A 27,517-nucleotide genomic window follows, 5' to 3' on the forward strand; every position below is an offset into this window, starting at 1 on the left:
AGCAAGTCAGGTCGGCCAAAATGAAGGCCGACAGCTCCTACGACGGACAACGGCACGGAACACACCGAATAGACTCGAGTCACTGACCTCGCCAGACTGTCCAACGGCCGATTATCGGGTCGGTGTGTCAGGGCCATAAAGGCAGGGGGAATATGTAGGGTTGTAAAGGAGATCCCATGGTTACCAGGCAACAACAGATAATTTATTCCTGTTGATGGGCCTACTTTCTCCTTAAAAACATTTTACAGCGTGTGTAGTCACGTTACTTGGCCCGGACCAGTCAGCCGCATGGAAAGCATAATGGATGATAACTCAAACACTGAGTCTGAGTCAACTGAGCAACAAAAAAACGCAGTGTCGTCTGGAAACATGTTGGCTTCAGAAAAGATGATTTAGAACAACGTGATTAATTATCGTTCATTTATCGTTATCGAGGTAAAATGTGCAATTAATCGTGATTCTGATTTTAGGTCATATCGTGCAGCCCTACGTGTGACCTATTACATTAACAGCAGCTCTGTTTCATTGTGTCCCAGCAAGTTTACTTAAAGCAGCCATATTATGCTCATTTTCAGGTTCATAATTGTATTTTAAGGTTGTACCAGAATAGGTTTACATGGTTTCATTTTCAAAAAACACCATATTTTTGTTGTACTGCAGTGCTCTATCTCACTGCTGCAGATCCTCTTTTCACCTGGTCTCTGTTTTAGCTACAGAGTGAGACCTCTTTTCTTCTTCTTCTTCTGTACTATCTTTGATTGCACTGCACATGCCCAGTAGCTCAGATGTAGATCATGTCAGCTAGCTAGCTCCATAGACAGTAAAAGAAAGGCTGTTTCTACAACTTTGGTCAGTTACAAGGCAGGATTAGCTGGGAGACTTCTAAATGAGGGCGCACATGTAAGTAGTTCTTTTGTAGATTATGGTGAACTTGTGTGTTGTAGCAGTGCTTTGCTACTGAGAACGAGGTAGCATGCTAGCGTTAGCATGCTAGTGTTAGCATTAGCGTTAGCATGCTAACGCTACGAGCTAATGGTTGCGGTTAGCCTGCTCGTTTCGGCTTGTGACGTCACAAGCCGTGCCGATTTTGAACAGCTCACCCAGAGACTGAAGGCAGGACACATTCAGAAACTGTATCTCACTCTAAACAGCATGGATGGATTTTTTTCAAAGTTTGTATGTGTGTGGAAGCACCAGAGACACAACATAACACCCCAAATCCCAGAAAGTGATTTTTTCATAATATGGGCACTTTAAATGCAACCCTTATGAATCACATTTGTGTTTTTCCTGAAGTCAAAATGTGTGCTCTGAAAGGGGACTATAATAAGATGCAGACAACAAAATAAAGCATAAAGTTAACTTTCCTGCTTAGGGCACTTTGTTTATATTGTTGTCCGAGTTTACTGCTCTCACCCGTACCACTCTTTAATCTGTTGACCCATGATTGCCTTTAGGGCCATTTTAGCTTCCCATGTTCATTCCCAGTGCTATTGTGTGGGCAATTTAGACAATGTTATCCAAATGATGTGTGTCTTTGTTTGGCATCTGATGCGTTTTACTTGTTTAGATGCTCAATGTTGTAGACGTGATGTTTTGTTTGCTAGTTCTGATCTCACCAACTCTGTTTTACCACCATTTTGAATGGCTTGGCTCCGATGCTTTAACAACACAATGCTTTAAAATAATCTAACTCTGAAGACTTTTTTAAAGTGTGATCAAAATGAAGGCCGACTTCTAAAGAGCTGGTTCATTCTGCAGTTTGAGTACAGTTATCCGGCCTCTGTGCCAACTACTGCTGTGACCATATATTATTCATAAGCATGCACTTTTCACTGTTCTTTAGTGTTATTGCTGCACAATGTGATACAAACAGTGCCCAGGCTTGCTGCTCTCTCCCACCATTTTCTCCTCCAATCCATCCTTCCACCTTTCCCTTGGCTCCAATTTCAGAAAGCACACTTGGCTTGAGTTTCCCCCCAGCTGGCGGAAAGAATCAATACCTCCCCTCTTTTGTCTTTTCCCTCACTTCCTCGTGTCTCAGTCCCTGCATCCTCTGACCACCTCGGTTTCTGTTTACTCTTTCCTGAGTCTCATTTCATTAACAGCAGGTTTTGTCTTCTTCCTTTTCCTTCTCTGTATCCTCTTCCCTCCATCCACTTCTCTCTGCTTTGTGCTTTATGTTGCGTTGCTTCCTCATCCTCCATCTATACCTCCATCTTTGCCTCCCTTCTAGACAGTCTCACATCGCTGCCTTTTCCTGCCTCAGGGATTCGATTCCCACAAATGCTCCTCTTAAAATGCACATACATACTCCTACTTCATAATCAGCAATAAGAAAAACATTGTCCATTTCAATATCACACTTAGTCCTGGGCCTGAATAGACAAACACATGCAGTACAAACACAGGCATGAGGATTCTGCAGGCATGGAGGATACAAGCCACTGGTGCTCAAAATAGCACCCATCCAATCACAAGTGCCAATGTCACCCTGACATGCAAGACTTCTGCACTACTTTATGCATCCTTCTCTACATTACACACACCATGGCAGAATCCGTTTTTGCTTTCTGCAGACAATGGACCACCCACCCACACCCCCAGAGTTCACACATAACGTTAACCGCTAATGTAGTAGTTCCCAACCTTGAGGTCAAGTTAACTCTGAGGGGTCACAAGTTGAAGATTGGGGACAAATATACTTTTACTTCACAAATCACTCTACACACAAACGCCTCTAATTTTTAGATTTATATTGAGAAATACAGTATGTGATTGTTTTACCTTTCAGCAGCAAAATGTATTTTGTTTAAGTGTATATTTAGAATATATATTTAGCATATTTTCACTGCTTTAACTTTTCATCAGACAGCCCTTTACAATGGGGAACTGAAGCCGTTATATCCATCTATGCTATTTTCAAAAATACCACACTCCTTTGGCAAAAATTTAAATTTTTACTTGCAGAACACGGGAGTTGCTGGTGAACAAATGACAAACTAAACGATAAAGGCAGCGTAAGGCGGCTAAAATACGCTTTACGTACGTGCCTGTCCTCCTGCCTGCTTTCCAAACTGGAGGCGTGCCGATTGCCATGTACTATAGGCAATACACCACAATATGGATAAGTACCTCATACAACAACAACACTTAAAAATTTCACATTTAGTCTTAGATGAAGATTTTTAATTTGTCTATAAAAAGGACATATCTACTTTAGCATTGTTGACCTTCCTATATTAAATGTAACTAAAAGAGTGTAGAGGAAAGAGGGGACACATGAGAGCAAATAAGTTGAGCAGCACAGCAGACAGAGGCAAATAGACCTTTTTCACGGCAGACATGTTGACATGTCATAGTAGGAAAAGCAGCTGTGCTTTTCCTACTATGACAAGTCAAAATGGCTGCTGTGAAAAAGGTCCATTGTTAGGATACTAAAAGTACTGGATATGAAAGAGAGGGACATTGTGCAAAGAAGAACCCAAAAAGAAAAAGAACATGGTATTCAAGATAAATAGAGAAAGACAAAAACATGCAAGGCAGAACATAAATAAATAAATTAGAGAAAAGCTAACTGACTGATGCATGAGCTCACTGGGAAAAAGAGTGTAACATTTTTCATCTACTAGCCCATCTCAAAATGCTGGTTTTCCTGATGGAATATTAAAATATGCTTTCAGGGCAAAAAGTGCTGCAAGTTTTAAAGTCAAAAACGAGAACACACAGTGAAAAACAAAACTGAGAACACACAGAGACACACATACAGGCAGGGTGTTTATGGGTCTGTAAGTAGTAATAAGGTTTTACAGTACACTGACCACCTCAAGGGACCAAGAGTCAATCTGAGTTTGTGAGCCCCCCTGTGTGTGTGTGTGTGTCTCACACATACTAGTCTGAGCGCTCGGTATCACCAAGGTGATTGACAGCAGAACTAATTCCACGTTATCACCCTTGGTGGATTGGCAGATGTGTGTCTGCACACAAACAGAGCTTACAGAGGGACACCAAGCAAGAGGCCTGAAACACCACACAATATGGTATCAAAGACAGATATACACATCGGAAAGCAGCATTTGATGTCACAAAAACCTTGTATATGCCATTTTTTAATAAAGGGTGATGTCAGGCTGCAGACACTTTGACACTGTTATCACTGAAACTCCAAACATTCAAGACCGAAACACACTCAAAATCAGAAGCTAATTCTCTCTCTCTCTCTCTCTCTCTCTCTCTCTCTCTCTCTCTCTCTCTCTCTCTCTCTCTCTCTCTCTCTCTCTCTCTCTCTCTCTCTCTCTCTCTCTCTCTCTCTCTCTCTCTCTCTCTCTCTCTCTCTCTCTCTCTCTCTCTCTCTCTCTCTCTCTCTCTCTCTCTCTCTCTCTCTCTCTCTCTCTCTCTCTCTCTCTCTCTCTCTCTCTCTCTCTCTCTCTCTCAAATAGGACATGCATAGAACCTCAAAATACCATTGACATTTAGCCTCGAAATCTAGACACACCCTAGCGGCAGCAAATTTAATTAGCAGCCAGGTGGGTCTGGCTTGTCAGGCTAATTGACATCGCCTTTCCTCTGCAAATCTCACAATTTGAAACTGCCTCTGAAAACGGGCAAATCTCAACGAAGCTAATAGTTGACGTCAACTCTGTGGCTCCTCCTTATTTGGCTCTAGTCTCTATCTTTGTCACGCCCCCAACATTTACATAGGCTACACCACTGATCTGAGATCAAGTAGTCTTCTGAATAGGTTGCGCAGATCTCAGAAATTGTATACATTGTTCATCTGCTATTTTATCACTAAATTCACTTCTGAGACTTTTTTATGCGAGAAATCAACTATGTAGAGGTCAAATATGGGCCGTTTTACAAAAATTGATGGCTAATTGCAAATTTTGTCCGACTGTGTGTCAGATTTCAGCGGCCGGTGCTGCCTGGGTTGCTGCCTCGCCACCCGGCCTGTCCTCTTTCACAGACCCTGGCCCACTGTGAGCTAGATCGAGCTCCGTCACGGCCGGCAGCCCGCAGTGCTCCTTACCCGCGCAAATTCAGTTTCTAGGTTACTGGACTACCAAACTCCGCTGCCCTGACAGAGCTCCAGGGCCTGCAGCTCCCCTCTTCCTGCTAAATGGCCGGTGTGTGTGAGGGAGAGCGCGGTCAGCGAGCTTGTTACGCCCGCAATCTCTTACCACAGGTTCCAGTTAATCTTATAATGGATATGTGTGTTGAGTTATTTAAACAAACGATCGGGGAAATAAATGCCTCTTGTCCACGAGTGAGCTGGATGGAGCTCTATCAATGAGAGCTAGCTTGCCTCCTCCTAACGAGATCCCTGAAATTCACAAAAATGAATTAAATTGAAATCGGACAAAAGTGTTAGCTTTGTAAGACATTAGGGTAGCTGTGATATACATGCCGTGACGAAATTCAAACTGTAAATATACGATAGTTATGTCGGCAGCCGGTCAGCTCTGCGGAGCCCCGGTAGTCCAGTAACCCAGAAACGGTGTCTTTGTCCTGGGTATGGGGCCCAGCAGGCTGCTGCTTTCTCGTCAGACTGTGTGGAGCTCCTAAAGCCCGACATATCTTACCGAATTTGCAATTAGCCATCAATTTTTGTGAAACGGCCCATATTTGAGCTTTATATAGTAGATTTCTCACATTAAAAAAGTCTCAGAAGTGAATTTGAATTAACTAAATAGCAGACAAACAATGTATAACGTTGCAGTGTCTGAAATATGAGACCTGCTGTCTCGTCTCCAATGTATGTGTATGTGGTTCGCTCAACCAACCAGTGCGCAGCTCATCTAAATATTCATGAGCATACCATATTTGGAAGAAAAGCTCTGGTTCCAAATAGGGCCATTCCACAGGGTAGTTAAGGGCCCTTAGAATAGCACTTGGGCCATTTTCAGCCCAACCAATGTTACATACCCTATTAGGAGACCTTAAGGAACAGTGTGTAATACCCTATATCAGGGGTGGCCAACCAGTTAGGTATAAAGAGCCACAAAAAAAAATGCACCATAGCAAAAAGCCACACAACACATGCACGTCCACACTACAACAGCAACAGTGTCTTCCAGATCTAATGACAGTCATAATACATAGCAGTTTTCATAGTTTTTTTTCTCACTTAGATTGACTCAGTGGGAAACCTGACAGTCTTTGTTATCCACAATCCTTTTCAGGTCTTGCTTGAACTCGGTTGTGGCCACTCGAAGCAACTCTTTCACTCATTTGTCACTAAAGGGGCTTTCAAACAATCGGATTCAGCAGTGAAAGGGTTAACGAGGAAGGTGATCTGTGGCCGCTGTTTTTCCTCAGGTTGCAGAATCTGTCCTCAAAACTCTGCTGCATTATTTTCCATTTTAAAATAATTGGCAAATGTATTGGCAGTATTGGCAGATGCATTCAAATGTGTTTTTTTGTTTACTTATCTGAAATACTGTATGTTTCAGAAAAGTTAAAAACAATCAACCAATGACACAGCCCCCAGCCACACAGTAAGAGCCTCACAGGAGCAGGCAAAGAGCCGCATACGGCTCAAGAGCCACAGGTTCGCCACCCCTGCCCTATATAATCATTCTATCACCCCAATCATTCGGTCACAATTCAGTCCTGTTTGACTAATGTATGCTAACAACTATAATGCCCAGCTGTTTTAGGGACTCAAACTACTGTATATTTGTGACATGTTTGTAAAGATTTATAGTCTTCAGAAAGTAAATGAATGGGCTTGGGGAGTAGAGCTGCACACTGAGTAAAAGTTTAGATCAGACTGCACTTACATATACAGCACTGTGCGATCTCACTTGCACACAATTGCTTTGTTGAGTTGCAGACATTTGTGCTTTTTGAGTAGCAGTTTTTGAACAAATGATTGCTCCCATTCTCTAAAATACTCAACCGCAAATGATGCCTCCCTTCAAATCATCTTGCGCGCAGATTTCAAATCTCTGTCTCCCGTCCTCTCCTCTCTCCATCTCACAAACACAGCAGCAAATTAGAATTTTTTGCCCTCTTCCACTCCTCTCGCTTCACAAAAGTGTGAAAAATGGAAAAAGTGTTTTCTGGCCCAGCTTCAATGTTTGAGTCTGCTAATTTCTGCCAAAAAAAAGACAAGTTCACCTCTCTCCTCGCTACCCAAAGAAAACTAACAAAACTAAGTGTACACGCAACAAAGTCTAAATTGCCAGCACTCCTCACTCCCCCATACAAGTAACAAAATTGAATACCAAATTAAAGCTGCACAAAGTCTGACAGTAACTCTGCCTCCTCGCTGTCTTAAGGTTAAACAGATACGTAAATATGCCATGAAACAAAAATGACAGACAGACAGACAGACAGACAGACAGACAGACATTAAACTACAACTTAAAAAAAAGATGCGGCTCATAGACAGCATGTGTAACTTGATGGTTCAGAAAGGTGGAGTTATGCCTAAATGCAGGTACTAAACCTCACTTTTGTCATAAAAACTAATGTTCACCAAGCAAAACAATGGCCCTCTGCTACCTGCAGCTCTATCTATTCCAGACTGGTGCATTACAACTTTCTCAACCCACTGCAGATGCAGAAAACCTTTAACTGCTGCAAAGCAACAAAGATATCAAACCGGTATTAAAAAAGCAGAAACTTTCACATGCAGCACATCGATGAATGAGCAAGCAATGAAGCACCCAATCAGTGGTCCAATCACTCACTGATTATGAAAACCTTACACTACATCATTAATAAAACTAATCAGGACCGGCTAGAGATTGCATGTGTTGGTTAAATGAAATGTCAGCCATAGTGCTTTCCCTGAAGACACAAAGACTACAAAGCAAAGACATGGCAGCCAGACAATCAGAGGGCTGAAGCGAGAGAAAAACAAAACGAGTATCCAAAATCAGCTGTTTTGAGCAGCAGACGACACATAACAGCATAAAGGGTCATTTGACAATATAATACCAAGAGCTGAAGTAACTTCAGCAGTCAGTGTTGCCCGGCAAACATTGTTCTCTAGGACATTCTATCAGGAAATGCGGCAGCCTGCAGTGAGTTCAAAGACTGCGCTGTTTCTCTGAAAGACTCAGATGGAGGCTGCCAATAATGGAAGATTGGCGACATGCACAGACGGCGAGATGAAGGGGGACAGAGTGCGAGGACTATACGGAGCCGCCATTAAGACCAGATAAGAGCCGAGAAATAGCAGGTGGGGGGGAGGAGGAGTAGGAGGAATATGTGTATATGCGTGAGTGAGTGAGTGAGTGTCTTTTTATGAAAAATATCTTTCTATGTGTACACCAAATGTGTTTTACACTTTTTGTGGGGTCATCTGGTGTGTAGATGCAAGCAAACGCAGGAGAGACTGTATGTGTGCAGATGCAGGTGTACACACACACACACACACACACGCGCATGCACATGTGATACAATAGCAGTTTAATGTCCGGAACACTATGCCATTACATTCCAATGAGCTGCTGATTAAAATTAAAAGTCTCTAATTACACTGCATATCGGACTGCACACCTACCTTTGAGTGCAGCACTAAAAGAGTTGGAGTCTGGATGTCTTCACAAGAATAGCAAACTATGGAAAACTGGCCATTTGAGACAACAACATGTACCTGTTAATGTGTTTTTGTGTACAGGGAATAAGCACAGTACCATCTCCATCATTTTCTATTCTATAAGGACCCCACAACACATTAAAAATAGATGTTGCCTTGCACTGTCACACACACACAATGACAAACACACACGCATTAATAATAGCCAACTAGGTACCAAAGTTCAGCCTCAGCGTTGCTCAGGGAGCAGGTTTCAATACCTGCAGCGAGAGCTGGGTTCAGCTCTGAAGTGGAAGCCTTCATTACGGGGACACAACACATGGCAGGGAATTGCAAGGACAGCGGGGGTGGGTGGAACCAAAAAAAAAATGGAGTGACGCCGGGAGAAAGTGAGACCCCTGGTGATCATCTGCAAATGCTGCAGGTTTGAGAGATGAGATTTTATATATATATATATATCTATATCTATATCTTCTTATACATGTCTGTATTACTATACTTGTGAGGACTCCAGTGCCAAAAGCTCTAAGAGAGACTGATTTTACGGTTAGCGCAGAGATCTCATGCAATAATCTGCGATTTCACCAAAAACCTTGTTTATTGTCTTTCCAGTAGACCAGTGTTTCTCAAATGAGAGTAATAGAACCCGTAGGGGTACTTTGGAGTACTGCAGGGGGTAGGTAAGATGTTCTTATGCATAATTCCTGAAATAATTATATTATAATAATGAATGAATTTAGTGATGGATTCTAAACATTTGAAACAGCATTCAAGTGTTTTTCAGTTTTTAAATCAGACACTGATGGCACGGCATCCAGAAAAATAGGTCATGCTGTTCAGGGGGTTCTTGGCTGTTGTAGACTATCATCTTCTAAACTACTAATTATATGTGTGCATTAAAAGTTGTGATAAATATTTTAATATTTGCAAAAAAGGAGCTTCCCTTTTGTCTATCTTGTACATTTTAGTTGGAGATTGAGCACACAGCCTTGACACGAAATTAAATATGTTATTTATAAAAGCAATAATGCCAAGTGTGTTATGTATGAAATGTGAAGTAAATCCTGAAATCTGGTGGCAAATAGAGCTTGACGAAAATCATTTGGAAACAGGAGAAAATCATCCCGCAAACAGTAAGCGCTCTCACACAGACAGCACGTTGCAGTGGTGCCTGTGTGACAGAGCTGAAACGTGTCCTTGTACTGAGTCAATCGAGGTCCTCTCAAGAATAGTAAACGGGTGTGTGCATGAGCGTGCATGCATGCTGTACACTTATTGGTACCAGGCATCCACACATTGCAGTTTAAAGAGCGACATCACTCTTCTGCTCCAAATGGAGAGAAAAGATGCAGAGAAAAGTCGTGCAACCTGATGCTTTTAAAACGCACATAAGGAGAAGCTGGGTGACGCTATGGTTTGATTACTGCAGAAAAAAAAGAATCAGTACTGAAGCAAGGTCACATCACGAGTCTCACATAAAGTTTCTATCCCTCTCTCTCATTTAACAACATCAGTATCATCAAGGTCATTTATGTAGCAAATCACCATCCTTGTCTCCATCCTCCTCTTCTCACTCTTCCCTCTCCACTTCTATCCATTCCTCAACTGGGCCATTACCTGAAAAGGCCATTACTTGAAATCTCCTCTGAGAGATGAGGCTTGACTTTTAAGTGATGCTGTCATAGTTGAGCCAACTTTTCGGCAACGCTTAAGCCAGACCAACTGTGATATGAATGGTTTTAGAAGGCTAAATACAAGGCAAGCTTTCACTTTGCAGGGAATGCGTTTGCATTTTGTACCTAGGCAAAGAGTGCACACTTGGTGACAATAATCCTAAAATGGGCCTTGACAACTGCACTTAAAAACTGTTCAAACGCTCATTTCCAGAATTGCATTTACTGTCTGTTGACATCCATTTCCACCCATTTTCAAATTGCATTTTCATTTTCACAGTTTGGCACAGTACTAATGTCCCCCTCACTCGAATCACAGGTAGATAGCGCATTAAAATTCCTGGGATGAACTCCAGTTGTTTTGCAAACCAATTATAGACATGAAAATGGATAGCATTGGGAATTTGCTCAGACTTGCTAAATACGACCCAATGCTTGAGCGTCCTCGCCAGGAAAGCTTTTTCAGTTACAGTGAGCAATTTCCCCTCAAGTCTACCAACTTATTTAACAAGTGGTCAAAACTGTTTAACACTGCAAATTCATGCCTGCCTTGATAACTGAGAGGAATTACTGCTTCCTAGTGAATACGCGGCCTTATCATGGCAGACTCACATGAATATTTACCCCTATTTTACAGTTTTTTTTCCAACTGCTTAGACACATTTTCAAAACGGTCTCCTTTTTTCAAAACTCTACAGACAATTCCCAAAACTGCACACACAAAATGCCTCACATCTCCTTCAAAATGAAACACTGCATTCAAAATGCCATAAACACATCTCAAAATGAAGCATTTGCATCAAAACACTTTTTTCATAATAGTAAGTTTTTGGATCTACCATGTACACACTGTTCTAAATCTAAAGCTCTTTTGTCTTTCATAGGCTTATATCTACATTTACAATGTTCTCGAGTGAAAGTAATCTGCTGAGAGTGGTTGAAAAGTGCAATGTAAACAATAATGCAATGTTACAGTAAAACTGGGGTAACAAAGTCTGATTGATATATAATGCTGACAGTCATATAGTTGCATGCCTGTTCTCATTTCTGAAGATTTGAAGCATGGACACCACTGTAAAGCTACTCAAGATGGGCTTCTCTCATGGTCAATCCGTGGTTGATCACATGATGAATACAGTTTTTTCCAATTGCTAACACACTAAAATGACATGCATAGCACAATTATTTAAACTGACACAGAGAGTAAAACCTCTTCTCAAGTCTCAACACATTTTCTGCTTTACACACATTTCAAAATGGCACTTTTTACACTGAACACGGTTCTCTGCATAAGACACAACAATCTGACATAAAGTCAGCCAATATGTGGCCAATGTATGTGCCACCTGGCCAAACACCTCAATGGTTAATTGTTACCACTTCAATCAGGAAGTAAGCACTATGAAAATACCACAGGTGAGCACTGTTTATTTTTTTTTCTTGCCTCTTTTTTCCTATATATTTTTTCTGCAATTTTATTTTTCAGTTTACTGTTTTTTGTGAGCATATTAGCATTTGTTCAGTCCAATGTAAATATATCTGCTGTGCATATGTTGCACTGACTTGTTTGGTGAAAAATAAAACAAACAAATGTTTCAACAGCATGTGTGTGTATCTGCAAATAGTAGATGTGAACAATCTGAAGAATTTTCTACAATTTGAACTATTTTAGTATTATGGCAAAGCATACTAAAGATGAGTGTTGTTCATTATGCCTAACAGTGTGTAGTTGGTTAGACAAAAATCTGGTAATATGAATGAAGTGTGTGCCATTTGGTGCAAAAGTTTGATTTTGATAATGCTATATGTAGTTCTGGTTGCAGTGCTTTATTTTGCAGGATATATGAGGTATTTTACAGTTTGGGTGTGTGGTTTTGTGAATTGTGTTACATAAAACCAGCCTAGTTTTCAAAATTGTGTTTTAGCAATTGGAAAAAACTGTAAGTGTGGCCCTGATCTCAGAGGTGGCCCCCCTCCTCCTCCTCCTCCTACTCTATTGTTGGCATCCATTGTTCAAAACAGGTAATCTGACCTTTGACCTATGTATAGGCTTATACTAAAGCAGTGATTGGTTAAGTGTTCAGTTAAGCATAATGTGTTCAGTTAAGCATAATGTGTTTGTACATGTGAGGAGTGTGTGTGTGTGTGTGTGCGCCTTGGTAAATAAGTGTAGCATTTTGATTGGTTGTGTTTGGAAAAGGAAAGCAAGTCACTTCCTGTTAGATTTGTGTGTCTTAGGTAGATAATTGTGTGTTTTTTAAAGTGTTTTATGCAATTGCAAACTGAGTGAAAGGCTGAGAAATAGCTTATGGTTTTGGAGATTTGGTGTGTAGTTTTGCACTTTGAGTGAGAGGTTTAAAAAATCGTGTGACATGAAAAGATTTTGTGTGTAAGCAGTTGGAGTAAACTAATTCATGGCCCTAGGGGCTTAGGGGGTGGCAGTAGCTCAGTCCGTAGGGAGTGGGGTTGGGAACCGGAGGGTCACTGGTTCAAGTTCCCGTACGGACCAAAATATGGAGGTGGACTGGTAGCTGGAGAGGTGCCAGTTCACCTCCTGGGCACTGCCAAGGTGCCCTTGAGCAAGGCACCAAACCCCCCCGAACCGCTTAGGGCACCTGTTCAGCAGTCGCAGCCCACTCACTCTGACATCTCTCCATTAGTGCATGTAAAAGGACCTGAGCGTGCGTGTGTGTGTGTGTGTGTGTGTGTGTGTGTGTGTGTGTGTATTTCAGGCCTGTGTGTAGTGTGTAATAAGAGTGTAAATTGTTGATCCATTGGGGATCAATAAAGAGTATTAATTATTATTATAATATTCATATTGTACGCTTAATGATCAAGTAGGGGTTCCTTCTTGAAACTTTTTTTTTCTTTCCATTCATACAGGAGCATTTTCCCTGATGAAATTAAATGGTCTAGTTGATCTAAACCTTTGGGAAATCCCTGTATGACATTGAAGTAAAAAAGTGGAAAGAAACAGCAAGAATCAAACGAGCTTTGTGGCTGACTGGTATTGGCTTCAACACAAAAAGACACAAACGTACCAGTTTGGCGAGGTTGACAGCATCAGCGTGGAGTCGGTCTCTCAGATGAGGGTCCAGTTGGAAAGCAGGTGCAATCTCCACAACCTTCAAAACAATAGGATTTTATTGATAATGCCACCGCGACCACAGCACTATTAGAGTACAAATGCAGTAAACTGTCAAAATGATATTTACATATTTCAACTCAAAGGATCGACACCTACGGATCCTGCAGCTCGAACAGCGTCATTAATTCATTTTGACACTTATGGTAGCATCTGCATAAAAGCTAAAACATTTTGTCAGTTTTTATTCATTAAGGCTGACACTGAGGCTGGAAATGCACAAATTACGTTGGACGTTAGTGCTTTTGACACATCAAACCTCAAATCATTATATTAATGTGCCACGGCATGAACATTTTAATTTAAAATGCATAGACAGTGTTAACACACAGTAGTTAAAGTAGTCTGAAAACCCATGCTATGTTACCCTACATCCCTTATATTTGAAGGTATAGTTTGGATTTTTTAAAGTCAGGTTGTATGAACCAGAGATGGGGACTCGAGTCTGAGACTCGGACTCGAGTCGCACTTAAGTCGCACTAACAGCTGACTTCAGACTTGACTCAGACTCAACCCAAAAGACTTCAGACTTGACTCGGACTTCGAGACTCGTCAACAACCTGTTTTAAAACGTATGACGAGCTGTATGTCCCCTGCCCTTTGCCATAATGTGCAACGTAACGCATGCGCCTATGTGCGCGCACATATCAAAAAATGCATTGCAGATGGCGATACCAAGTCCTCCCGGAGTTGTGCCTTTTGTCATTAGTTTGGCTTTCAATAACTTGGTAAACAGTGGCAGTAAGCGAGCAGCTATATGCAAGGTGTGTGGCACCAAGATAAATGATGCCGGATCAACGTCGGACTTCAGGCGTCTCAAAACACATCCAAATAGGTCAGTCACTCACACGCTAATGTGAAAGAGACGTTACATTTAGCATATATCGTCAGAGGTAAAAAGCTAACCATCGCAAAGTGTTGTGCTAATGCTGGGAACAGGCAAATTGTATCTTTATAGTTAGTAGTTGCTGAGGTTCAGACATCCATGGCGCACAGGAGGCGGGACGCACAGATCCATCTCCCCAGGAACAAACGCTGTGTCGGGAGGGCAAACTCAGGTGATGCGTAACTGATCCCGTGGATATTTGTAGGCTATTAAGTGAACAAGGTGTACCCGGTCCACCAAACACTGGGCCGTCTTGACTGTCTTAATTCTGCACATATTTCTGTTACTGTAGTCCTATTTACTATTTCATTATTTCATCCATGCGTGGCGCAGCGGATCCGTGCGCACTGTCACCTGCCGTGGAGACGCTGGCTTCACTGAGTCGGGTCTCCATCGCACTGGACTCAGTTTCACTGAACGTACTAACACTTAGAAAATAAATGGCATTACATCAGTGAGTTCAAACTGCTTATTGTGCGTAATTTGGACTAACACTGAGATGCATGTTGTTCTGTAACTGGTGTGGCGCTGCCACTTTTCTCTTGATTTCCACTTCGACATTTTTTTGAGTGAAAGAGACGTTACATTTAGGACACATCATCACAGGTAACAAGCTAACCATCGCAACGTGTTGTGCTAATGCTGGGAACAGGCACATTGTATCTTTATAGTTGTATCCATATGATGTGACAGCTACAGGACATGCTTTGAATTCATAAGATTTAACAATACAGTGTTCGGGACAGATCAGATGGCCAGAGACTTGACTTGGACTTGACTTGGACTCATGGCAAAAGACTTGAGACTTGACTTGAACTCGAGCTCAAAGACTTGAGACTTGACCTTGAGCTCAAAGACTTGAGACTTGACTTGGACTTGCAAAAAATGACTTGTGAACATCTCTGGTATGAACTACTTTTCCATAGTCAGTGTATACAGTAGATGGCAGTTGGCACGCCCCCAGTTTGGAGAAGCTGACAGGAGGACAGGCACGGAAGCTAAGCATTGTACTGCTGTGGACGGGGGCAGAAGCTAAACAGTTTTAGCCACCTAAAAATAGAACCACCTAAATAAATCAATATCAGTTTTAGTGAATGCTATATTTCCGCTTTGCCTTGCCGCCAGACAGCCCTTTCTGACAGGTGGGCGTTTTTTTTAGGTGGATATATATCATCTACTGTAGGTGTATTACACAGACTATGGGTACATATCTTATACTATCCCTTTAATGGATGTTAGATTAAAACCTTTTAAGTGCAGTCTTTTTCATTGCAGAACATGATCCATTATGTTCACCTGCTCTGTCTGCCGTTTGGTCCTGGGCAGGCAGAGTGCCGTGAGCTTATCAGAGCTTTTTTTGGTAAAACAGTGTTGATGAGAGTGAGTGAGTGAGTGAGTGAGTGAGTGAGTGAATAAAGTTGTAGGCCATGAAACCAAAACAATGATCAGAAGACAATTAACTGCCCTGTAGAGGCGACCTGCAGAAACAGGTGATGATACTGTATTGGTTCATCGCTACAAGCGACGCTCCTCACATTACATATTACATGTTACTTCATATAAAAGTATCATCGCAGTGCAGCTTTAAAGATGCACTCCCCAACTTCGCTATAGCAAAGTATTCACAATGTCTCTCAGTTCACAATAGTAAAAGTACCACAGACTTAGTTAGCTTCCTACTAACATTTAGTAAAATACTGTACTATAATTTGTTTTCATTTTTCCTGCAGTAGCCATCAGTTTGATACAGTACGTGTCACTTGAGCTTCAGCAAAACAGATAAAGTGAATCATTTGAAGCCTTGCAATTGGTCTTGCCACGGCTGCTGGGTGGGTGGAGTTCATGTTGGAGGCTGATCCGTTTCATTCCACTGCATCAAACAAGTCAACCCATCCAAAAGAAATAATTGAATCCAGTTCAAAACAACGTGACAGATTTCTTTTTCAAACAACTAAGAAATCGCAAGAACTCAATTTAGAGTTTTATCGAATCTTATCCCCCCAAAAAAAACTCTCCAAGTATGAATTGCGCTTCCAAGACATAGACAAAAGCTAGAGGGGAAAAAAATAAATCCTATCAGTGCCTCAACCGTCCCTAATCCATTTCAACAAGCAACTATTCTTGTTTCTGAGATTCAAAAAGATCTTTGATTAAGGGCAAAGGCAGATTAAGTCTCACAAAATCAAAGAGCAGCAGCGCTGGCATGAACAGAGCCTATAGATTATCATCTATAATTTGATTAAAAGGGAACGGGGAAAAAAAAACACATGATTGAAACTGCTTTGAGGTGACAATATGTAATGAAATATTACACAAGGTAATTAGCTTCCTCTGACGAAAGCATTGTTATATTGAGTGACTAGATGACAATTTCAATTTTCCCTCTCATGTGGTACTAAGGGTTACCTAAAGGGAAATAAAACACTATGGCCTTTTATATATTCTGTAGACCGCGTTGCTTGCAACTGTGACTCCTGCTTATGACCTTTGTTTAATGCCCGGCCAGAGACTCGGACTCGAGTCGCACTTAAGTTGCACAAAGAGCTGACTTCAAACTTGACTTGCGACTCGACCCAAAAGACTTCAGACTTGACTCGGACTTGAGCTTCGAGACTCGTCAACAACCTGTTTTCATGCAATTATTGCATTATTATTATTATTGCTTAAATCTAAATTAGTTAATGTATTTTTATTTTCTCTTATTGGCGCATATACGTTGTATGTGTCCCCTGCCCTTTGCCATAATGTGCAACGTAACGCATGTGCTATGCCTATGTGCACGCACTCACATAAAAAAATGCATTGACGATGGCAACACCAAGTCCTCCTGGAGTTGTGCCTTTTGTCATTAGTTTTGAATGAGTTCTTTCAATGACTTCATAAACAGTGGCAGTAAGCTAACAGCTACACGCAAGGTGTGTGGCACCAAGATAAATGATGCCGGATAAACAACGTCGGACTTCATCAGGCATCTCCAAACGCACCCAGATAGGTCAGTCACTTGCCAATGTGAAAGAGACGTTAAATGTAGCATATATCGTCACAGGTAACAAGCTAACCATTGCAAAGTGTTGTGCTAATGCTGGAAATAACAATGCAAATTGTATCTTTATAGTTGTATCCATATGATGTGACAGACTTAGGTTAATATTTCACCAGGTTGTTGTTAAATAGCAATACGGAAAGTATCAGTTCTCACGTTTGCACCATGGTTGGTGTATTAACTTTCAATACAGAATACACTGTACACTGAAAAATGTAATGCATTATGAGGTTGGGCTTTACAGCCAATTAGTAACACAGACAAACATGTATTCTTTGGTGCAGATACCAAAATGTTGAAAAATAGAGTTATGAAATTGAAACAGATTGCATTGCAGTAGACCCCATAAAGTTATCCTACAACTGATTGTGATACTGTACTGTATGGATGGTAGCTATAGGACAGGCTTTGAATTCATAAGATTTAACAGTACAGTGATAGGGACAGATTAGATGGCCAGAGACTTGAGACTTGACTTGGAGTCGTGGCAAAAGACTTGACCTTCCCTCTCAAAGACTTGAGACTTGACTTGCACTTCCAAAAAATGACTTGTGAATATCTCTGCGCCCACCCACTAACACCATCTACTTGATGCTAATCTAGGTAATACAGCAGAAAAGGCCATGAAGTTTACAAACATTAAATTGGGATAGTTAGATGAATTTTTAAATGGGGACTTCACCTTTTGGTGTCTCCGCTGAATGGAGCAGTCTCTCTCATAGAGGTGGATGACATTACCATATTTATCGCCTGGGGGAGGGAGAGAGAGAGAGAGAGAGAGAGAGAGAGAGAGAGAGAGAGAGAGAGAGAGAGAGAGAGAGAGAGAGAGAGAGAGAGAGAGAGAGAGAGAGAGAGAGAGAGAGGGGTAAGAAAATTAAATGAACAAAGAAAATTACAAGATAATCAGGGGTATGAAGAGAACAGGAGTGGGTTGAGTCTGGTTGAATTTGAGTAAAGGAGGAGTGAAAGAAGCATTCATTAGTCCTAAATTTACTGTGAGACATGTCTATCGGTGGCAGGTTTACAGATTTGGCAACCAAAGACAGTCTGCATCATAATTTGGATTATTCTAATTCAGTGTCAGAAATTCAGGACCAAATTCTCACACTGTGACTGCTGCTACAACCCACAACTTTAAAGCTATAGTGCGTAGTTTCTGTCTCCCCCATGAGGAATTCTAAGTAACAACAAAACTGTCAACGCGTCCACGTGATACAAGCCTTACGTGATCGAGCACAACCCCCAATCCTCCCCTCCCCCACGCAGTTGACAAGGAGGATAAAAAACACATGATGCACTCTTCAGAAGAGGTAATTATCTTCACTAGAGTTTCTGCGCGGGAAAGTCACCGGACGCCACAATCTTCTGAACATAGCCGTACTGAGAAATACAGAGAGAGTTGTGTGTAGCTCATAGTCTTAATTAGCTTTGTAGCAACTCATTTGGCAATGGCTTCAATGTAACGGACGTTCATTAATATCAAAAAGTTACGCATTGAAGCTTTAAACCAACTAATCTGTATACAGCATGAAAAGACATGCTGATGTGTGAATCTCATGTGACAGATGGGGGGCAAGGCATTGGCCGGCTACGTTTTGGTAGCATTCTGGTCTACACCACAGGTAAGGGTCCCTTCAACAGCCTACTAAAATGAAGTACTTTAATATGCGAGCAAAAGAACGGCCAGAGAAATGTGTGATAATGAAAAAAGTACAGCCCCCACAAAATATTGTGTTTATCAAAAGTTGTGTTCTCGGCATTTCACAGAAAACCGTACATCTTAAAATCTAAAATATTTGGGCTGCAACTAACCTGTATTTTCATTATTGATTATCCTGTCAATTATGTTCTCAATTACTTGATTAGTCTATGAAACATCAGAAAAAGGTGATCTCTCCAAATGTCTTGTTTTGTCCAATCAACAGTCCAAAACGTTATAAGTTATAGAAAAAAAGTCGTAAAGCAGCCAAACCTCACAATGAAAGCCTTAACAACTATCGTCAGAGGGTAAATGAGAGCGGGCAAATTTATGATGCAAGTTAATGACATGTCTCTGCTTGCATTTTGTTTCTCTTTATATTATTGCGCTTCAATTTACTTTATTTTTCTAATTGATGAACACATTGTTGCAACAGTTGATGACCTGCAAGATGACGGTTATCACACAATGTTTAATGGCCGACAAAGAAGAAAGGACGAAGGAAAGTTGAGAGAAAACGCAAAATGCAGAGGAAAATGAGACAATGGGAGGTTGGAAATGGAACAAGAGAGAAAGGAGCAGGGCAAAAAGAAGAGAAGATGGAAAGCATGAAATTGAACGTAAAGGGGGGGGATGTAGAAAAAGAGGGTTGGCAAAAGCCCTGATCGCACGAGACTAGTATTACCTGGGGCCCTCTATCTCGCAATTTGCAATATTTGCGAAGGTCATCTGTAATTTGTCAAGCAAAAATTCCAACAACAAATTACCTACCATATTTCGCCCAACACATAGGTTGTGTGATAACATTAGTCTCGTGTGAATGTACATCTCTGTGATTTGGGGTCATAATGGCTGCGTTGGCAATCATAAATGAAAGTTTTGACAGAGCCTTGACATCATATGCGGGGGGTCAATTACAGTAAATTTGAGTAAAATACAGGCTTGGTGTATCCTATGCGAATGCGCCGCACAGACGTGGGGGGTTCATTTCTAAATCACATGAGGTACCCTGGTAATACTGGTCATGGCTTTTAACAGATAATTCACAAAATCCCTTGCACACCCTAAAGACAGTAATTAATCACAGTGACCACACACACGGAGAACTACAACAAGGTAGACGCTGAAACATGCACAGACAACACACAAACACATTGGGGCCAAACCACAGACAGATGATGCAAGCCTGATAACATGAGCACTTACAGTACAGTGGAACATGCACGCACAAATACACATTCATATGTATCTGTCCAGTATAATGTTCAAACTGCAGACAGACTTCTTGTAAGTGTCTGTATTGAATGTCAGTTTTACAATATTGAGTGAGTAGTGGTAGAGTAATGTTCACTATAATGAGAAGAAATAACGGCTGGAGGAGAATCCTCTGCTGGCCAATAAAGCTTGTTCACTCTCATTGTTCAGCCTTCTCTCTTTCTCCCTGAGCAATACCGCCGAGTTCAATGGCTTGTATGCATCTAGCTTTCTTAATGAACTTGGATCAATTCACATAAACTAGAAAACACAAAAGAAAATGGACGCACTTTTCAATGCAAACACAAAGGAAGTCGTAAATGCACTTACCGAGGATCTGTACTTCAATGTGTCTTGGCTTTTCAATAAATTTCTCAACAAACAGAGATCCGTTGCCGAAAGCCGTCAGGGCTTCAGAGTAGGCCCGCTGGTAATTCTCCTCAAGTTCCTGACAGACGAGAAAAAAAATCCATACATGTCTGCGTTAGAGCGGCTATTCCGAAGCAAGATATTCACAGCAAAGAATGCGCACAGACTATATTTCAATGTCATTTCATCTGTGCATCAGGTCCGTTTTAGTTAGTATAACTTTTATTTATGTTGTAATCTAGTCAAGTCAAGTCAGCTTTATTGTCAGATGTGCTATACATGCATGACATACGGCACAAATGAAATTTCAGTCCTCTCAGACCCACGGTGCAAAATGAGACAGAAATGTCAGAGAAAGACATAGAATAAACAAACAATTTAACATGATATAAAAATAAACAATCAACAAGACATACAATAAACAATCACAATCAAGGCATTTGAGTATTTACATGACAAAATTAAATTAGGATAAATAAAAAGTATTTAAAGTATTTTAACAGGTGATAATATCTATTGTATTGTCTTTTTTTCTTTTTTCTTTTGCAGTATTCTTAGTTTGTTTTTTCCTTTCTTTTGACACAAATGTTTTTGTCAGTCTGTGACGTCCGGCCTGCCCTACCAGCCCATCCAGTTTCCTCTATTGGGGAAAGAGTGAGTCACAATCATGCCTCAGGAGAGGTTACTCGAGCCCATCCTCATCTGTCATCTCATAGCCTCTCAGAAAACAGCGCAAAACATGGCATGAAAGGAAAGCATCCATTTAAGAGATTGACCAGAAATTGTACCAAGCTGTACAAAAAAAAAAAAAACTAAATTTCAGTGCCTGGAAGGTCCTACATCTGATCAGACCAGATAAAGGATACCAATATGAAGATTTAGTGCCATCAAGGTTAGGGTTTGGTACCAAAACTACCAGACCGGGAAAAAAAAAAACTTTAAAAAAAACTATACCCAACCTGAATCAAGGTTAGCCGATTGGCTTCATTTTGCCAAGTAAAGAGGCCTCGAAATGGTGTCAAAAAAACACAGTCAATGCACTGTTCATGCCACTCTGAGAGGGATATTCAGTGATTTACACATACATTACATAATCATGATTGTGTATTTTAATTCTAGTTCTACGAACACAAGAAAAGCACAACCTTTGTTTCTGATCATTTGTCGTACATTAGACGATACATCAACCTGTCAACGGTGCAATCTTAATTTCTCTGTTCCTTTCCCCCAAAAAGGAATTAAAAAAGTCACACACCAGGCAAAGTTGTCAAATCATTGGTTCACCTCTATTTTGTAATTGACAGAAAAGACTTGTGAAAGACTTCCATTTGTACTCCTTCCACGTCAGTTCAGGCCGTCTGTCAGCTTTGGCCACTGGAGCTTTGATGCGTGCCGTTCTCTTCTATTTTTACTCTTTGGGAAAGCACATCACGTGATTCTCTGAGCAAAAATCTGGCACTTTAATTCTGCCTTGCTTTTCAGTAAACATACACATCTCATCCTGCAATGTGTTGAGAATAGTTACATATCTTGTTAATTCAGCATACAAATGACCAACGAGCTGGCCTTAATGGAATAAAAAGGCAACCTACGCATTGTTGCTTGGGGTCCCAACAGTGCAAAGAAACCTCTTTACAATTTCCTCACATCATATTAGCTGGAGCTGCTGAGGCCCCTGTGACTCAACTGAATAACTAGAAATGTCAACAACTAATTAGACTGGAGTACAACTCAGAAAAGGTCATACGTTCCAAAGGATTGCGGACTTGTGAGGCTCAATGACTACAGTACAACACTGCTATTTCTTGTGTGGATCAGTGAGTCAGGGTGTAGAGCTGCTGTTGCTGGCATAGAGCAGTCATTTCAAATGTGATGCATTTATCAGGATCAAAGGTCACAGCCAGGGCCACCCTACCAATAATATGGTAACAGTTCACAGGAAATTAATAACCGAAGCATCTTAATTTGCACTTTGCACATATTTAAATTTGAAAGTGAGGATAACCATTTGTAAGGAATTGGTATTTTGGGAAGGAAAAGAAAGTTAGTGATGATTTGCATGGCCTTATTCGTTGTGACTTCAGATATTCTTTGTTTTTTTAAAAGCCGAAGCAAAGAAGAAATAAACAGTAAATGCTACCAGCCATGAAGGGTGAGGAGGTGGCAATGCTCTGTGCAGCTCTGATTCACCACTGATCTGTGCCCTCTTCTATCTAAATGGACAACAACCAGCTGCTTGCTGAAAAGGTTTGTAACGGTCAAACCTGAGAGGCTAACACACACACCCTCCAGTGGCCCCACTACTGCTGGCATGAGACAGAAAGTTGCTGCCAGGCCTCGATTAAAATAATAAGGGGTGACAACTTTCCACTTCCTGGTGTCTATGGGCGGTCGGGACTTCATTTTCCCTTTGAGACACATATTTTGCACAAAAATCATCCACTACAGAAAAGTAAACCCTTTTTCATGTATTGATGTTCTGTGTGTTTTTAGTCTACCATTAATAATGTACAATAAATCCAAATTAACCTATCATTGAACCATTGCAGGTTTAAACAGTATTATTGGACCTGCTTGGCCCAGTTTCCAATAACAAGCAACAGAGGTTAAGAGTGTTTTTCTTGGAGGTTAAAATTCAACATCATTCTGAATTTTTCACAAGTATCGCCCAACACAACACTTGCAGTGAGTGAACAGCTGCTGGCTGTCCATGCTCAACAGCTTTATAGATATGTTTAAAGTGACTGGACTCATCTAATTCATCTATCAACACATATCATAATCAACATAGATGAAACAAACAGAAGCATTGTATATGCAGACCATCACCACACTTAGCCTCTTACAGTCAGTTTTTAGTTTTCTGGACTATATACAGGAGACAAAGTGTGCCTTTATCCTTCGTGTTCTTGTTTGATGTAGATGCTGACGAAAATGTAGAGCAAGCCTGCAATCTAAAAGGTGGCTAATCGCACAGGCTTTGACAGTTGGCACAGGTGAAAATTATTATTTCTATAAGAGACTCATCAGAAACCCGATATTTTACTACCAATACACATACATACACACACAAGCTATTACAGGCAAAATAATGAGAAGATATAATGAAAAACTGAAAGATAAGAAAAGTGGCATGTTGACTAGATAGGATTAATCTAATTTCATATTAGCATCATTTAACAGCAAAACTAAATTGTTTACTAGATTAACTATAGAGTAACATGACCCAAAACGTCCATGTGATGGCCTACATCACAGTGTTGTGTGATCATCACTGTGACAGCTATTGTGACAGCCCATCATTGCTGTCTGTTATATGGCAGAGAGTTGGGAGATGAGGAGGATGGTGATTTTACCTGCCTACGGCTTCCCATCTCCTAATCATATTTGTTCATGTAGAGCTTTGTATTTTGTATGTTAGGGTATTTTATCTTATAAATATTGCTCATGTTGGAAACTTGCATTCAAAAAGGGTTTTATGATCATCTTTACATGCATATTAGAAAAGTGGCCCCTGGACAGCTACAATATTGAAAGACACTGTTTTCTTAATGGCCTCTGCTGATGCAGGAGAGTGAACTTCACTCTGGCTTCGTTAAGTGACAGAAGCAATTTCAGAGTACACACAATGAAACACACAGGGTGATTGGCGGATGGAGAGATAAATGTCCAGGTTGTAATTTCCACGAAATTTCACCTTCACTCAAAACAAACAGAAAACTAATGAATATGACAACCAACATGTGTCATTAGGGTTAGCCAGCCATCAAGTTGTGTTTGTTTTTCTTTTTGCTGGACACACGTCAGGACAAGATTTATGTTGTTAGAGCAAGCTGTTAAATTACAGCTCTCACAGAAGTGATCGTGTTCAGCAGTGGCTGACGGGCTCACCTCGTACTCTCTGACCACCCTCATGCCACGACCACCTCCACCGTAGGCTGCTTTGAAGATGATGGGGAAGCCGTACGTCTGGGTGAACACCTGCGCATCCTGCAGGCAGGTGATGGGGTATTCTGTTCCTGGGACCACGGGTACACCTAGACAGGGGTGGGTAAAGTGAAAGGAAACATAAGTGAGAAAGGTTTTACTTTAAAGATTCCGAACGCTGTACTTTATAGCAATAAGTCATCATCATGACAAGACGCACCAGAGTTTATGGCAAATTTGGTGAAAACTTTGAGAAACACCATCACCAACCATACCACAGGCATCACAAAGATGCAAACAATCATCTTGTCTTGGTCTCAGTGCTGCAATTATTTGATATTACCAAAACAAAATAAATGATGTAATATAATACACTCACCTAAAGGATTATTAGGAACACCATACTAATACCGTGTTTGACCCCCTTTCGCCTTCAGAAGTGCCTTAATTCTTTGTGGCATTGATTCAACAAGGTGCTGAAAGCATTCTTTAGAAATGTTGGCCCATATTGATAGGATAGCATCCCCCACACCATTACACCACCACCAGCCTGCCCAGTGGTAACAAGGCATGACGGATCCATGTTCTCATTCTGTTTACGCCAAATTCTGACTCTACCATCTGAATGTCTCAACAGAAATCGAGACTCATCAGACCAGGCAACATTTTTACAGTCTTCAACTGTCCAATTTTGGTGAGCTCGTGCAAATTGTAGCCTCATTTTCCTATTTTTAGTGGAGATGAGTGGTACCCGGTGGGGTCTTCTGCTGGTGTAGCCTATCTGCCTTAAGGTTGTTCGTGTTGTGGCTTCACAAATGCTTTGCTGCATACCTCAGTTGTAACGAGTTATTTGAGTCTTCTATCAGCTGGAATCAGTCGGCCCATTCTCCTCTGACCTCTAGTATCAACAAGATATTTTCGCCCCCTAGGACTGCCGCATACTGGATGTTTTTCCTTTTTCAGACCATTCTTTGTAAACCCTAGAAATGGTTGTGTGTGAAAATCCCAGTAACTGAGCAGATTGTGAAATACTCAGACCAGCCCGTCTGGCACCAACAACCATGTCACACTCAGTTGCTTAGATCACCTTTCTTTCCCATTCTGACATTCAGTTTTGGAGTTCAGGAGATTGAGTCTTGACCAGGACCACACCCCTAAATGCATTGAAGCAGCTGCCATGTGATTGGTTGATTAGATAATTGCATTAACAAGAAATTTAACCGGCGTTCCTAATAATCCTTTAGGTGAGTGTATGACACATATTATAGAAGGTGTTCCACTTATGACTTTCCTTTATCCGAATCTACCATTCCTGACACTGTTCATCCCATTTTTCATCCCCTTCCATACCTGCACTGATGGCCAGGGAACGAGCCTCCACCTTGTCTCCCATCTTGCGGACCGTTTCTGGGCTTGGTCCTATGAACATCACCCCTGCGTCTGCGCAGGCCTGGGCAAAGTCTGCACGCTCGGAGAGGAAACCGTAGCCTGGGTGGATGGCATCCACATTGTTGTTCTAAGAAGTGAGAGAGGGATACATGGAGAAAAAAAAGTTATTTACATTCATTATATTTCTGTGTGTTGTACCTGTTGGCTTTACACACACACACAACTAAACAAATGTTTTCACTTTTCACAAGGAAATGTTGGCCAATGTAAGCAACAGGCGCTCTGTAAAATACAGAGCCACTGTGGAGGCCCGGTTAACACTTGGCCGACTACTGGTGAGGGAAATAAAGAGTAATCACACACACTAACCTGCATGCTTTACCACACACTGTCTACTGGCCAGTGAAAAGGATGCGTCACTTACGCCAAAGAGACTGTGGGCTCATACGTTCTCATTCTGTCTTAGTTGCAAATGCCTTAATCATCATCTACTCAATGGACACCAGCAGGAAAGTGAGCGAGTAGACAGGCACAGATCATTTGAGGGTCATGGGGAAGGTACTGAGAATGAGCGCAGAGAGAGAGAGAGGGAGAGAGAGAGAGAGAGAGAGAGAGAGAGAGAGAGAGAGAGAGAGAGAGAGAGAGAGAGAGAGAGAGAGAGAGAGAGAGAGAGAGAGAGACTGCCGAGCCTGATAGATAGAGCCATCTCTAGATCAGTATGTGGCATCTGCTCTTGGATACAAGGCAGACTATAACTATGGGCTGTCCTGTTGTTAAGGGAGCTGTTACTGGCATGCCAGAGGAGGCATGGAGCCACACACACACATAAAATGCAGCAAGTGCATATAGACAAGCAGGTACACCCACTCACACACACACACACACACACACACACACACACAGAAATGAATGCAAAAAGACACAGACAGTTCAATGAAGATTCACACACAGGCTAACGACACCCCAGGGTGGCACAAATTCATACAAGCAAGATCCTACACTCGTGCTTCCACAGTTGCAAGCAGACACACATTTTCGCATTCAACATCACACACAGAAGGTACTGGGACAGAGACCAATGGTTATTTTGGTCACACAGTAAGAGTGATACGCAGTGTGAAGAATAGTTACACATCCACTGAATGTGAAAGTGAGAGAGGAAGAAAAGAACAGAAAGAAAAATAAGAAAACACATACACGCTGCTTTACTGGCATTAGAGGATGGATACCCGAACCAAGGCCGGACAGATATTTAGAAATGATGTTCGGGTCGGGCTCTGTCACATCAGCGTGATAAGGCATTGAACATTTTAAATTTAAAAAAGCTTATTATGTAGGTGCGCGCCTGTGTTAATGTGTGCTTGTTGCCCCGTGTGTGCCGATGCAATCATCTGTTGACATTTCCGAATGCCTTCCTACAGTTGCTTAATAAAAGCGGGGTTTCCACACAAACAAACATATGTGTCATTAGTATGAGAAAAAAAAAACGAGATTTTAACTGTCGGGCTTGGGTCGGGCTCGGACATAAATATCTTAATGCCTGTCAGGCTCGGGCCGGATTCAGTTACTGCTCTGTCGGAC

At 41.3% G+C, this 27,517-nt stretch overlaps 1 protein-coding gene and 1 long non-coding RNA gene across 3 annotated transcripts in view; one reads left to right on the forward strand and one right to left on the reverse strand.

Annotated features, from left to right (window-relative positions):
- Positions 1–27,517, reverse strand: part of pcxb (pyruvate carboxylase b) — a 326,753-nt gene that overhangs the window by 278,760 nt on the left and 20,476 nt on the right. For both annotated transcript variants that reach the window (XM_031285036.2, XM_031285037.2), the window contains exons 5-9: positions 25,898–26,063; positions 24,512–24,657; positions 20,582–20,699; positions 17,981–18,048; positions 13,266–13,349 (exon numbers count right to left, since the gene is read on the reverse strand). In XM_031285036.2, coding sequence (XP_031140896.1) covers positions 13,266–13,349; positions 17,981–18,048; positions 20,582–20,699; positions 24,512–24,657; positions 25,898–26,063 — 582 coding nt within the window. The remainder of the gene's footprint in view (positions 1–13,265; positions 13,350–17,980; positions 18,049–20,581; positions 20,700–24,511; positions 24,658–25,897; positions 26,064–27,517) is intronic.
- On the forward strand, positions 1,124–20,957 carry LOC118493618. Its single transcript, XR_004895567.1, has 3 exons — positions 1,124–1,133; positions 11,925–11,928; positions 20,863–20,957. It is a non-coding gene; the product is annotated as an uncharacterized LOC118493618 (long non-coding RNA).

Source organism: Sander lucioperca, chromosome 17, assembly GCF_008315115.2.
Source record: "Sander lucioperca isolate FBNREF2018 chromosome 17, SLUC_FBN_1.2, whole genome shotgun sequence".
NCBI lineage: Eukaryota > Metazoa > Chordata > Actinopteri > Perciformes > Percidae > Sander > Sander lucioperca.